The sequence below is a fragment of the Gymnoscopelus microlampas genome (genome assembly GCF_963454915.1).
Source record: "Gymnoscopelus microlampas genome assembly, chromosome: 11".
NCBI lineage: Eukaryota > Metazoa > Chordata > Actinopteri > Myctophiformes > Myctophidae > Gymnoscopelus > Gymnoscopelus microlampas.
The window spans coordinates 8,675,592-8,690,829 of NC_139948.1; the positions used below are offsets into that span (position 1 = coordinate 8,675,592).

Consider the following 15,238-nt stretch of genomic DNA (forward strand, 5'->3'; position numbering starts at 1 on the left):
TGAACGGGACATTGTACACCACAGAGTCTCTGTGTACTACCCTGCTGCAAATGGCGCTATAGAGCGTTGCAATCGTGTCCTGAAACAAGAGTGTGCAGATGGCTATCACACAGTCTGTACCATGGAAACCTGCCATTACTGCTTTCCTGATGGCTTACCGTGCCACACCGCATGCAGCTACTGGTGTGTCTCCCTTTCAACTACTGTTGACTGTCCTGCCGCCATCTCATGCCGACCCTGTCTCAGATGGACAGGTACGAGAGAAAGTTACACGCCATCAACTCAAGATGAAGTCCTACACTGATGGAAAACGAGGCACATGCACTCCGTCTTTTCAAGAAGGGGATAGTGTGCGGGTGAAAACACTTCTCCAGGTGCCCAAAGGTCACCCAAAGTTTGGCGCTCCTCTAAGAGTCACAAAGAAGGTAGCCCAAAGCACATACTTGCTGGAGGATGGGCGAAGATGGAACGCCTCTCATCTAGCTCCTGATCGCTGTGCAGCCGCAAGGCCACAGAACATTCCTGCTTCACCTGCCTCTCCATCCTCTACAAAGCAATCACAAGTTAGAAATAAGCCTAACTGGATGCAAGAATGTGTGACTGATTAGCTATTTGTCTTCCTATAGTAGCTTGTCAACAGATCTTTTTGTTTAGTTTATTTTGAAGGTGATGCAATATATGGAGTGTTAAAAAAAATAAAAAATGAAATAATCCTACAGTTGTATCTTATTTCAGATCTGTGAAACACTGTATTTTGTGTTCATGTCTCATGTTAATTTACTTTCTTACACCACTTGGTCACTGTAGGTGGCCTACCTAAAGAGGTTATATGAAGAAGGGTGTGGACAGGAAGTGATGTACAATGCATGCCATGCTGTGAAGCAATGCTGAGACCTAACAAAGAATAGTCAATGTGAAACGGATCCATGCTCTCAAGTGTCTTATTCATTGCCATCCACCTCTACAGACTAGTTTGAACTCATTAAGACCTTAGGCCGATTCTACAAATGTCTTCTAAATCCTAAGTTTTCAGAAACAAATATGTATTTGGCTGGGGACCTCCATCTCAAAATATTTTGTTCCAAGGACCCCCGGAAGCAAAGATTTAAGTAAAAAATATTTGGTTTAAACAAATAAAAAAAATCAAGCCAGGAACAGCTCTATATATATATATATATATATGTGTCATGGCTGTCAGGGCAGAAACCTCTTAACACAAACTTCATACCAATAACCTCAATAATTTTAGACCAATATCTACCATTTCTCTCAAAAGTGTCGCTAAGGATGCCAATTTCATCCAATCAGGAGAAAGAAAGCATAGCCTGCAATGCATGATATAGGATAAACAAATGAAACTGAGGAAGTGATGACAGAATGAAGTGAGCAACAGGCAGAACTTGAACACTAGAACTTAAAGGTCCTTAAACGGTAATTTAAGGACTTTAAAGACAAAAGAAAATATAGCTGCAAGCAGTGATAAACAAGGCCAAGGAATGAATGGCAAAAAGCAACATGCAATAATAGCACAATAAGACGTACTAGAAACAGAATAGATTGAAGCAGCCCATTCATGATGCAACTAACAAATGAGCATTCTCAACAGCTGAGCAGAGTGCTGAGGGATTGTGGCAAACATGCAATCCAGGGTTAAGAAACTCATTCATGGACACCTCAACCCATGGCCATAGACAGGAATCGAACCTTAGGACTCACAGGCTGCCACACTGCCAATTGAGCTACAGCTTCGTCCAGCCGGATGGTGTCTGTTGAAGATCATAAACTCTTGCCTTCGGTCATGAACCAAGCCTTTGTTTCACTAACACCAAGATCGGGTTCACAAACCATTTACCGATAGAGAAATTGTATGTCTCCTCGGATACCGAAACTAGTGAAAGTAGCCGATCTACAAGGTCACAAAGCGTTGCTATCCAAAAAGTTGTGAGCTTGTAGATCGGCTATTTTCATAAGGAAATAGGGTATACATTGAAAATAACTGCTCTCAAAAAGGCATTTCATGTTATCTTAAAAAAATGAATATGCATTATATTAAACAGATACTTGGCTGGTTGTTTGACCAGATCCGAAAGCCGATATGAGATTATCCAAGAAGTAGGTACAGCCGATATGTAATGCTTTAGGCTGTGAAACCAACCGAGTTCATGTCGCTCGGGTCACTGATGGAACTCAATTAACCAGGGAGTTCCATTGCCTTTTATACCATTGGCTGCGGCCCTGGTGGGGGCTGCTGCGGGCTATGGCAGTTATGCCCAAACATGGGACTATGATGTCAGTACTAACTATAGGATTTTTTAGAAAAACACTCCAAACTCAGTTTCTTTTCTTTGTGATGAAAACCACCCATTTTCAACGGGCCATAGCCCCAAAATGGCCGAAAATTGCCAAAATGGAATGTTATTGTTCCAGTGGATACACGGATCCCTCCCCCAACCCACGGGGACTTATTATTATATTTTTTTGTACACAACGTGGCTTCCACGGCGTTTCAAAGATAGTCTATTTAAGGTGATTACTCTGGCATGGGGATAAAAAACGATGTTTAATATCTTGGCGGGTAATGTGTTAAATCATTGATCGCAATTATTTGTGTGACAATTAATCGTCAAATAAAAAGTCACGACAGCGAGGTAGTGCAGTGACCCGCACCAAGCCGGCCACACTCGCCACCCCAACACCTAATTCATAATCCATTGAACGACAGTGTTGTGGACCCAAAACAGACTCTTAGATCGGCTATTTTCGGCATGCGACGCTGTCGCGCAACAAAGTATGTGACGCGTTTCGAGCTTGTAGATCTGCTACTTTTGAATTTGAATCCTGGAAAGTAGCAGTTTTGGAGGTTTCCACCGGACAGACAGATATCAGGCTTAACGCACAAACTCGGGTGGTTGCTTTGCTGTTGTCAAACCAGACCACGACTCGGCTGAAACAAAACTGAATGGTACAGACTAAAAAGTTTTAAATTAATTTATTTAAAAAAAAAAGGGGGGGGATAATAAAAATCATTTCTCCACTGAACATACATCAATCAAATGTTCTTTTCTATTCGTTTTGGAACGTGTACAATCCAAAAAAACTAAGCAACACGTGTGTCAGGTTGCCAGAACAGAGTCAAATAATTAAGCAAAAAGGGGTCTGTCAACACAACAAAGTCAACATGGCCAAGGTGAACGAGGGAAATAAAGGAGTCTGGAAGTAGGAAAAACCACAAAGAAAATAAAAAAGGAGAGAGGGTATAAAATAAAACACAAACATTTAATCAAGTGCAGGTCTGTTTTTTTTGTCATTTTTTTAATATAAAGCATGTCTTTTTTTCTGTCTTTTCCTCTGTTCAGTTTACAGTTATCGACTGGGATTAGGGTTTCTCTTGTCTTGATACATGCAAGGTCAAAGGAGACATCTGAAACTACACATGGAGAGATTCATAGGTTTATAGCATATCGGTTATCTGTGCAAGTATTAAAATATGTAGGTATAACTAAGCAATTTCATATGGATAATGACAGAACATGGGTGCGACAAGGAGGGAAAAAATTGTCCATTCACAGAGTTCCGTTAAGAAACTACACTTGGGTTTCACCGAACGGAAAGGAAGTCCACGTTTAAAAAAAGAAAAAAAGGTGAGAATTTTAAACTTTGCTTGAGTCATTTTTGAAATGTCGCCGACCTCACCGTTCTCTTTTATGCTTCCTTTAATAATTAAATTATTATTTGTCCTATATAAGTGAAAATACATCCAAAAGGAAGAACGTAAAATAAAAACTAAACTCCAATGCTCCACGTTTCATGAACAACAATGTACTGCATTTCTACATACAGCTGCGATAAAAGGAAGGTCAGTATTTATGTAAAAAGGCGTAGCTGCCGAAAAAGGTTCAGGAATATTGGCTCTGAAGTGACCCCCCCCCACCCCCCACCCCACCCCACCCCCACTGGGCTCTTCCTCAACCGTGTTGTGTTTTTAACCACTTAAGCCTTAAAGATTAAAAACAAATAATAATAATAAAAAAAGTTAAAATAAAATATTTTCCCTCAAACATAAAAAGACGTTTAATGTTTTTTTTCAAACAGCTGATCTACAAGCTGTAGATCTGCTATTTCTGAATTATTTCTAAAATGTTTTGAAAAACAAAAAATATAATAAAATAATAATAAAAAAAAACAAAAAACACATGCCCGAAACAGGGAGGCTAGGGTTAAAGTTGTTAATCTGGTTACCTCGTCATGTTTGAATAGCCAACGCTTGTCCCAGAGCCAATCCGCACTGAGGTATTAGAGGAGGCAAAAGAGGTGTGGCCTCCAGGGGAGGAGTTGACGCTTGCACACGCCTCCCCCCCCCTCGTGACGGCCCCGCCCAAACCCAAACGAACCCGGAACAGACCCGGAAAACCGCACCGGATCCAAACCGACTTCCCCTTCAGGTCCAGATCGTTGAGGTTCAAAAGGCCAAAAGCTCTTTTAAAGGCCGGTTTATACTTCGTCACACGACAGTGTCGCACGGACGAACATAGCACCCTATATATCGTTGCTGTCGGGCAGAAACCTTGTATCACCACGTTCTAACTTTGTGTGTGTTTTTTTCGTAAATTAACGCCCTACTTGATCATACTACAGCCTCACACAAAGCGCCGCGTTTCGAGCTTGCAGATCTGCTACTTCTGAATTTGAATCCTGAAAGGTAGCAGTTTTGGTTCTTGGACATGTGAGGTTTCCACCCGACAGAGACGATATACACGTATATTGGCTACGTCCGGCGCGCGGAACCGTCGTACCGACGCCACATAAATCGGACATAAGGTTTCATCGTTGTTAAGGCTTCCTGTGGTCTTTGCTTCCTTTACTCTCATTGGCTGAGATGTCGTTCCTGTGGTCTCGCCGTTCCTTATTTTCATTGGCTTAATGTCTCACGGGGCATGGTAGAAGAGGAGGGGGGGGTCATCGGGGGGGGGGCGCAAACCTTTTTCTTTCATTCTCTCTTTTTTTTTTAATATATATTCACAAGTTTATTCCTTTTGTCCGATTTCTACTTCGTTCCCCTCCTTCAGTTTGTCCAATCACAGCCCGCTTCCTTTTTTCTGGTCTCTGAAAGGGGCAGTCTGATGTGTTTAGTTAGTCTTTCTTTATTTTTTTTTACGTTTTTGTCCCGTTTCCTGTCAACGCTCTGGAACAAGATGAACCCCGAACTGAAGGAAATGACAATACGAACAGTTCCCTCTCCGTTTGGCACCTTGGGAGTCAAACACGGTAGAAGGAGGAGAAGTAAAATAAAACGAAATAAAAAAAACATTTAAACTAGTGGTTGTCAAACTAGGGATGGACCCCCAGGGGTCCTTGGAGGGGGTTTTAAGGGGGGGTCCCCCAGCGAAATGATTGATAGTTAGGAACCAAAATAGGAGTTTTAGCTCCGAATGGGGAACCAAATGGAACCAAAATGGTTCCATGTGTACACTCTCACTCCTAATTAAAAAACGATGAGAACCACTGATTTAAACAATATGGAAGGACAGAAAAAGAGAGATTTTGAGTCCTAGTTTTTTTAATCCATTTGTATCTCTGAAACGGTACAAATGTAACCAAATGGACCCGTCCTTACGGGTCCTTTTGATTACATTTGTACCATTTCAGAGATGAATAATAATGTAATAACAGTGTTCTATAACAATGTTAGTACCAGTGGTGTAAAGTAACAAGTACATTTACTCAACTACTGTACTTTAGTACAGTGACTTAGTTTTTACTTTACTGGAGCAATTCCAATTCAATACTTTTACTTCTACTCCACTACATCTCAGAGGCAAATATTGTACTTTTACTCCATTACAATTATTTGAAAACTTTAGTTACTACAGTAGTTACTTTGTAGATTTGGACTATTATTACAAAACATACATTAACCACTTCAGCCCTATATACATTTCGGCCATTTGAAAACAGCTGATCTGTTCACATTGTGAGCTTGTAGATCTGTTATTTTCAAAAGAGTTTTATACACTTGAAAACGTGAAATGGGACATTCTGCATAATGAGCACTTTTACTTTTGTTCTTTAAGTATATTTTGATACCAATACTTTTTACTGAAGTACATTTTTAATTCCGGACTTTTACCTGTTTTTACTGTTATTACATCATTATGATTCAGGATAACAGAGATTTATAGACAAGAGATAGAGAGAGAGAGAGGTGTCTCGTGTGTGTGTGTGTGTGTGTGTGTGTGAGAGAGAGAGAAGTGGGAAGCGACTAGTTGAGGCTGTGGTCGCCCTGGTCGGCGGCTGCTGACGACTCTGAGGGGTCCGCTGGAGGAGCCGCCGCCTCCCCTTCCTCCACCTTGATGCGCTTGGCGTCGGGGGCTCCGGTGGAGGAGGAGGACGGCTGCTGCTGGTCGCCGTTCTGACGCTTGGTCGGGAGGGAGGCCGACGCAGAGGCGTGGGCCGCCAGCAGGTGGAGGGGGCTCGCCACGGCGGTGGCTAATGTTTATACACACAGGAGAGGACAGAGAGAGAGGGGAGGTGGGGTTATTGTCACGTTAGGGCTATAGATTGAATGAAAGTTTATTTCGAACATTAAACCTTTAAGAATCGGTGTCATTTATTTTTTCTATGGCTACCATTAAGACCTGGAACTGTGCCATTTTTAGATTTGAGCTAAAAAGCATTATTTTACACTTTGGGCTATTTTTGAAAATTCGTGAAAATGTGTGCAAATCTTTGAATATATATATATATTTTAAAGCAACATTTTTAAACGCAAATCTTTGCTTCTGGGGGGTCCCTGGAACAACATATTTTGATGGGGGTCCGCGGCCAAATACATATCATTTGGGGGGTCCTTGGCATGAAAAGGATTGAGCACCACTGATATAGAAACATACGTTTTTCAGAATACCGTTGAGCTTTAGGAGACGTGTAGAATCGGCTTCAGGTCTCAATGGGTTAAAACATAGCAGATCTACAAGCTCATAGCGCGGCACTGAGCTTGTAGATCTGCTATTTTTTTTTTAATCGTGAAAATGTGTGCAAATCTTTGAATATATATTATATATTTTTAAAGCAAACATTTGTAACTCAAATCTTTGCTTCTGGGGGATTCTACAAATGTCTTCTAAATCCTGACAGTTTTCTGAAACGCATATGTTGCTGTAATATCAGTTATTCTCAAACTTTTTTCATGTCAAGACCCCCAACATTATATGTAAATAAAATGGTAAATGGTGTATTTATATAGCGCTTTTATCCAAAGCGCTTTACATAGATTGTGCATTACATTCACCCATTCTCACACATTCACACACCGATGGCGGAGGAAACCATGCAAGGCACTCAAGGCAATTAGGGGTTCAGCATCTTGCTCAAGGACACTTCAACACTAACTCTGGGGGAGCCCGGGATCGAACTGGGAACCTTTCGGTTCCCATCCGGGCACTGTACCCCTGAGCCACTGCCGCAAATATGTATTTGGCTGTGGACTCCCATCTCAAAATATTTTGTTCCAGGGACCCATAACAAGCAAAGATTTGAGTAAAAAAAATTGCTTAAAATATATATATATTCAAAGATTTGCACAAATTTTCACTTGCACTTCAATTGCACTTGGTGCACATACAACGTGTGAACGGAAATGATTAACAGATGACAGCTTCCTTTCAGGGGGTGTAGTTTCAGACTCTATATGATATTGTTGTATAGTTGTCTGGCTACATGAGACTAGGCCCAATAGGCTCTATGCACAGCAGCCATATTGTCAAGAAATTCACAGGTGTTGCCAATGATACTAATGAAGGCTCTGTTCCATTCTGGTCAAACAGAGTCAGGGTGCTGATGCTGTGCACGTTGGCTCACTGGCATTAGTATCATTGGTAACACCTGTGAAGGAGGTGATAATATGGCTGCTGTGCATAGAGCCTATATGTGATTCATGAAACAGCATGAAAGGAGTAGGCTACTTAGTATTGTCGTTGTAGTGCACGGCATGCGCCACCAGAGGGCAGTATGAGCTGAGCAAGACGCAGACTAACAGTCAGCAAGAGATAAACTGGAATATGTTGAGTTTCATACAATGGCATCAATCACCGAAAAGATGGGAAAAAAAACGCTTGGAGATTGGCTATTTTAGACGAGCGAGTCGCAGAGTCTTACAACACAGCCAAAACAGGCCAACAATTTAACTCCTTCGATTCTTACGATTGTGCAAAATAACTGCGATAACAGCTTAAATAATTGTAATTGGGGCGATTATGTAATAACCGAGACAGGCCTAGGCTTCGGGGACCACCATGGGGTCCAAATTGACCCTATTATGGGTCTGCTAAGAGAGTGTACAAATGTACCCCTTACGGGTCCATTTGGTTACATTCGTACACTTTCAGAGTTAAATTATCACTGAGACTTTTATTATGTAGATAGGGGTCGCAGAGATACGCACGCACGCGCGCACACACACACACACACACACACACACACACACACACACACACACAAAGGAGTCTGTGGTACTAATGGATATCAAACTGGTGGGAACCGGTATTAAAAAAAAGGAAAAAGAAGGGGTGGAGGTTGAGAATGGCTGCTTTAGATCAGCGGTTCTCAAAACTCTTTCAAGTCAAGGACCCCCAAAATGATATGAATTTAGCCACAGACCCCCATCTGAAAAGGTTTGGTGCCAGCCAGGGACCCCCAGAAGAGAAGGTTTATGTAAAAAAAAAAAAAAGAAATCCAAACATTTGCAATACTGTTCTCCAAAAATTATACAGGCTCTGTGAGCATGTAGATCTGCTATTTTCCCCAATAGCCAACATATAAATAGAAAGAAAGTGGTTAAAATGATGACGCCATGTTAACTACTGGGGACTCCCCTGGAGCATGCCCCCCGACCCCCCCCTATGGGCTCTATTCACAGCAGCCATATTATGAAGACATTCACAGGTGTTACCAATGATACTAATGAAGGCTCTGTTCCATTTAGTGTAGCACAGTGGTTTCCACGACCCCCACAACTCTGTGAGTGTACAAATGGAACCAAATGGACCCGTAAGGGTCCATTTGGTTCCATTTGTACACTCTCAGAGTTACACACCTGTAAGGGGCCATTTGGAAGCCCATGAGGGTCCCTGGACCCCAACTGTAGACCCACTGGTGTTTCCAGTGGGCCAACATGCACAATATCAGCACCCCGACTCTGTTTGACCATAATGGAACAGAGCCTTCATTAGTATCATTGGTAACACCTGTGAATGTCTTCATAATATGGCTGCTGTGAATAGAGCCTATTGGTTCCCACTTTGAGAAGCAGTGCTTTTTAGGCCGGCGTCTCACCTGAATGGGCCGGTGCCTGCTGGATGGCAGTGGTGAGGCAGTGGGTGCCGTTCTGTGTGATCAAGGCCTTGATGGGCAGCTGGTGCTGGCCCAGCGGAGGAGGGGCCTGCTGCTGCTGCTGCACGATGGTGAACGTCTGCAGGCCCGCGGTGGCGGTGGCCGACGACTGGCTGCTCTGGATGACCCGGCTGGAGCCGCCTATTATAGAGGCGTGGTGGTGGTGGCTGATGGTCGGAACGGCCTCCACTTTCACTGGAGGAGAGACGGGAGCAAAACGGTTCATTTTCCGCCGCAATACAAAGTGTTAAACCCATTAACGACCCATTCGATACGGGGGACACATCTCTGTCATTTTTAGATTTGTTTGGCTATTCAAAAATAGCAGATATACAAGCTCATAGCGCGGCACCGAGTGCCGCGCTATGAGCTTGTATATCTGCTATTTCTGAATAGCCAACGCTAAAATATGAAATGACGCAGATGCTTTTAACGGTTTGGTACTGTAAGTAAGTGATATATATTTATTATGAAAGTATTATGAGAGTAGCTCTCCATTTCCATAGTAATCATTGCTATAGTGTTTGTTCAGTAACAGGGGCTTTCCCCGTCAATCCAGCCCTTTAGTAAACAGAAAATATATTTTTCGGTCGGTATATCAAATTGGAGAGAACCCCACAAATTTAAAAGGTTTGATTTTGTAGTGTTCCAATTTTGTCTGACTGTTTTATTTGTTTATTATTTATTTCATCACTTCCAATTTCATGTGCTTATTCTGTATATCCTGTATGAGTTCTTCCCTCTACAATATTTAGAGTAGAGGGGAAAACGGAGGAGGCCTAGCAAAATGATAAAAATGTGTTCCCGGGCTTTAAGGGTTAATTTGAAAAATGTTCAATCAGACTTCAGTGGCTTAGTCAATAAATGAGCAATACTTCGACTGTGAAAGGCCCATGCTGGTGTCTTCATACGTTTTAGCTCATTGACTATGAATTGCATTGTGCAAAAAATGAACCAAGTGACCTTGAAGACAGAGTTTCCTGTGGGAAACAGTCAACACATGCATAATTTCATTTGTCAAAAGAGACGTGTTTGCATTATTAACGGTGTTACATGAACACACATTTCTACGTGCACAAAAAATGATGAAAAATGCATACTTCTGGGATCCTGCATACGACCCAGAACACTTTGCTTTGAAAGACGTATGACACTTTTTATGGCTTTATTCCATGAGCTGACAGTGTGATTAACATTTAGATACGTGTCCAATTAACGCAAAATGACGAGTGATTTGCACAATGTTAATTTCCAACAAAAGTTGATCTGCGTTAGTATAACTGGACATAACGCGGCTAGCAGCTAACGCTTATGTGTATCTTTCCTTTTCTACCACAGACTTGAACCTGGGTTCTCCTGCGCAAGAGCGTGACATTTATATTCTTTTTCTGCCTTTACTTTAGGAAAGTAGGCTGACGGGAAATGGGGGGAGAGAGATGGGGGAGTGACACACGGCAACGGTCGTCGGGGATTGGGAGTCGAACCCGTGACGCGCAAGCCTAGGTGGCCCAGACGGTTACGCCACCGGGAGACCAAACACAACCACTCCGATTTGTAGAGTACGAACCCAGTCAATCCGGGAGAACGCATCGGTGTCATTTTTAGATTTCATAGCGCTCATAGCGTGGCACCGAGCGCCACGCTATGAGCTTGTAGATCTGCTATTTTTTTTAAATATTGAACATTTGTGCAAATATTTTTTAAATGTTTAGATTTTTTCCCAGTCTAAATGGGTTAACATACTCTACCACATACATGGCCCCCACCTTCACTTATGGGAATACTGATATATTATTGATTTCAGCTGTTACAATTCCAAACATGACCCGCTTTAATTACTTCAGTCTATATTAGTAGCTTAATGACTAGTGTTAAAATTCTATTGTCTTTTTTATGTCCAATGTATTTGTATTCAAGTTCATAAAGCTAACATAAGTATAACTAAAAGCATTTGAAATTAAATAAAAATGTTACTTTTCAGGATTCCAATTAAAAAAATATTGCAAAATAAATGGATTCCAATTCCAAAAGAGCAAAAATAGCCGATCTACAAGCTCAAAACGCGTCTCAGATCGGCTACTTTTGTCTGACATAGAATGGCCCGACAGTATATGTGATGTGGCCCTCTGGAGTGAGTGTGGAAATATAGTGGCCCTCTCCATCATCAAAGTTGCATCACCCCTGCTCTACCATACATATTGGACAAAATAATCATTCACACACACACAAAAAAAAAAAACACTCTCTGTACACGGCGCCTCCTCACCTTTAACGTCCGCGTGCCCTCCGTTCTCCTGCGGCTCGCTCTTTGGAACGATGATGGCGGCCGGCTGCGCGGCGGCGGCGACGACGACGGAGCCCGCCGGGATCTGCTGGAGCACGTGGACGGCCTGCATGGCGGCCGGCTGGGAGCCGCCGGTGGTTGTCACCGGAGAGGCCATGGCGTACGTCACGGGCTTGACGATGCTCTGAGGTAGCTGCCGCTGCACCGCTATGAGGACCGGGCTGTGGCCGACAGCTGAACCTGGAGACACAAGACGTTATACCTCATGGATTAACACAGAGTGCCAGAGTTTTTTTTTTTTAAAACAGGGTACACAGCCAGTGCCAGCGTTTTTTTTAACGATTTTTGACCTTTTCAAGTAGTCACAGAATATTCACAGAATGTTTTTCTCCAGTATGATTGATCCTTCGATGGTTGCTAATCACTGAGGGTTTTCAGGTGTGGTTTCTCAAATCAAAATCAGTCAACGAGGTCATTGTGACCTCGTTGACATTTGTGTTTTGATGTTTGAAAATAGCATGTTTCACATTTTTTCAATGGTAAAACATAGGAAATATGTGATTTTTTTTCTCTGTTTATTTTTTAACATTGAAGTGAATGGAGCAGCAAATCTTTGGATCGCGTTATCTCCTAGTTCTTTGTGAATAACGAAAAAAAGAAAGAAACCAAAAATTAGAGAACATTTTTAGATTTTTTTTCACACATGTCGTTTTTGGCACTCAACAGTTGGATTATGACACTATGCAACGTGATTGTCTTGAATGCGCCCCACCGCAAGTCTCGCTAGACGAGATTTCAGATGGGGGTCCACGGCCAAAATGTATAAAAAAAAGGTAAAAAAAACAAAAACACTGACGTATAAAAACCGCTGTGCCGGTGCTAACCTCGGTCCCAGCCTCACTCATCTGCGAAAAGAAGAGCCTGGTCACGACCTAAAGCAGCGAGTGTCTAGGAAGTCCTGAGTGGACAGGATTTCCGTTTCCCCTGGAAACGTTTTTTTTTGACCAATCACAACACTCGTTTCATTCACAGAGAATGTTAACAGATTTGTAAAGCATCAACGTCATTTCCTTGGGCGGTACTTCCGCCAAATTCAACCATTTCCGGTTGTCAACTTCCTAGACAACCAACATCCCAGGTCTTGCCCAGGGTGTGCCGGTGCAGGTTATCTTATTTACTTTTCGTACCTGACGTGTTCTGTGCAAAACGTGCCTCCTGGATGACAGCCAGTTTGGGCTGCACCGTGACCACGGAGGGGGGTGGTGGGGGGGGCACGGGGGCGGCGGCGGCCGGCGGGGGGGAGGTGTCCAGCTCCAAGGGGACGGGAGAGCCCTCTCGGGACAGGCTGTCCGGGGTCTGGACTCCGCTGGAGTGGGCGGAGAGAACCCCGGCGTGATTGGGAGAGGCCGGGGCGCTCCTATAATGGGGGTCACACACACACACACACACACACACACACACACACACTTCATGTTAAGAAAATTGAATCCAGGGGGTCCCCAGCAAAATGTGTAAATATAGCATCACAATAATTTTAACCACTTTAACCTTTTACACTTTGGCTATACAAAAATAGCAGATCTACAAGCTCATAGAGTGCCGCGCTATGAGCTTGTAGATCTGCTATTTTGAGAAATCGTGACCATTTTTGCAAATCTTAAAATATGATATTTTTTAAAGCGAACATTTGTAACTCAATGTTTTGCTTCTGGGGGGGGGGGGTCCCTGGAACAAAATATTTTAACATGGGGGTCCGCGGCCAAATACATATAATGTTGCGGGTCCTTGACACGAAAATGTCTCAAAGTGGGGTCCGTGTGGGGTGTCCCAGGAGGTCCCCCAGCCGAAGTAGTTGATACAGCGCCACAATCATTTTTACTACTTTTACCCATTTACATGTTCGCTACTCAAAAATAGCAGATCTACAAGCTCACAGCGCATCACTTTGTTCCACACTGTGATAATTAAAAAAAATAATAATAATAATAATTTAAAAAAAAACGTGCTGTGAGCTTGTACATCTGCTATTTTTTTTATCTTTTATTTTTTTACATAAATCTTCTCTTCTGGGGGTCCCGGGCACAAACAGATGGGTGTCGATCAACAATCAACTCTATTGACACGTCACAGGTTTACAGGTGTAAAACAGTGGGTGAAATTTGTTTCTGTGCAAGCTCCATCGTTTTCGTCATTTCCACTAGACCATACCCGTGGGGGGGGGGGGGGGGGGGGGGGGGGGAAATATGAGCACCCACGCTTGTTTCACGCACATGATTTGGCAACCCGGGAGCCAGCGAACCCAAAAACTCTAATAAACAGCCGACATTTGGGGAAAGAGAGAATAAAAATAAAATAATAATAATGTATCTACATATTTACGCATAGTACCTGAGGTAAGACATAAGGTACTAAGTGTAAATATGTAGATAATGTGCTTGTTTTTTTATGTTGATGTTGTTAGCTTGTCATTTGATTTGGTAGGTTGCTCAACACAGTGCTGGTATGGTCATGGTATGGTGCAGTTAGGCACGTCACCGTTTTCTGAGCTCTTGCGACGAGTACATTTCTGTTTCCACTGGGTTTCCATACACTCAATCACATCAGTTGACTTTAACCCATTAAGACCGGGAAAGCATCTGTCAATTCTCGCTTTAGCTTGTAGATCTGCTATTTTTTTGAAAAATCATGAAAACGTGTGCAAATCTTTGAATATATATTTTTCAAAGCGAACGTTTGTAACTCAAATCGTTGCTTCTATGGGGATTATACATAATGTCTTCTAAAATCCTAACAGTTTTTTTTTTAAACGTTGCTATAATCGGTGGTTCTCAAGCTGTTTCATGTCAAGGACCCCCAAAATTATATGTATTTGGCCGTGGACCCCCATCTAAAAATGTGCTGTTCCAGAGGCCCCCCACAAGCAAAGATTTGAGTAAAAAATGTTCGCTTTAAACAATATATATTCAAAGATTTGCACAAATGTTCACGATTTTTGAATAGCCCAAAGTATGAAATAATGGTTAAAGTGGTTACACAGGTGCGTTCCCGGTCTTGAAGGGTTAAATGGTCTTGAGTTCATTTCCCCTGATGTGTTGGTGCCCTCCCTCACCGTGTCTTAGGATGTGGTTTGGTTAAGGCGCAGCCTTACCACAAGCTTATCAAACTGCAGACAATGGCTGACAGCTGCACTATGAGCATTTCTATAGTGACGACTAAAACAAGGGAAATAGTAGCGGACCTAGTATGTAGCCCTGGGGGACCCCGGTCGACTGCAGTGGTGGAAAAAGTACTCAAGTTTTTTTTACTAAAAGTATCAATACTGCAATGCAGAGATACTCCGTTGCAAGTTTAAGTCCGGAATTCGAAATTGACTTGAGTAAAAGTACGAAAGTATTGGTATCAAAATGTATTTGAAGTACCAAAAGTAGAAAGTACTTGTTATGCAGAATGTCCCATTTCACACGTTTAGAGATATAAAGAGAGAGAGAGTTTCAAACTTTCAAAAGTTTATACCAAGCCAAGCTATCGTGACGCATTGTGAGCTTGCAGATCGCCTATTTTCAAATG

General features: G+C 42.5%; 1 protein-coding gene across 1 annotated transcript in view; it reads right to left on the reverse strand.

Moving 5' to 3' along the window:
• Positions 1 to 2,974: 2,974 nt before the first annotated feature.
• foxk2b (forkhead box K2b) overlaps positions 2,975 to 15,238 on the reverse strand; it is a 31,847-nt gene continuing 19,583 nt past the window's right edge. Inside the window, exons 6-9 of the mRNA XM_084072388.1 lie at positions 12,859 to 13,088; positions 11,654 to 11,911; positions 9,331 to 9,582; positions 2,975 to 6,486 (exon numbers count right to left, since the gene is read on the reverse strand). Coding sequence (XP_083928514.1) covers positions 6,260 to 6,486; positions 9,331 to 9,582; positions 11,654 to 11,911; positions 12,859 to 13,088 — 967 coding nt within the window. The 3' untranslated portion in view covers positions 2,975 to 6,259. The remainder of the gene's footprint in view (positions 6,487 to 9,330; positions 9,583 to 11,653; positions 11,912 to 12,858; positions 13,089 to 15,238) is intronic.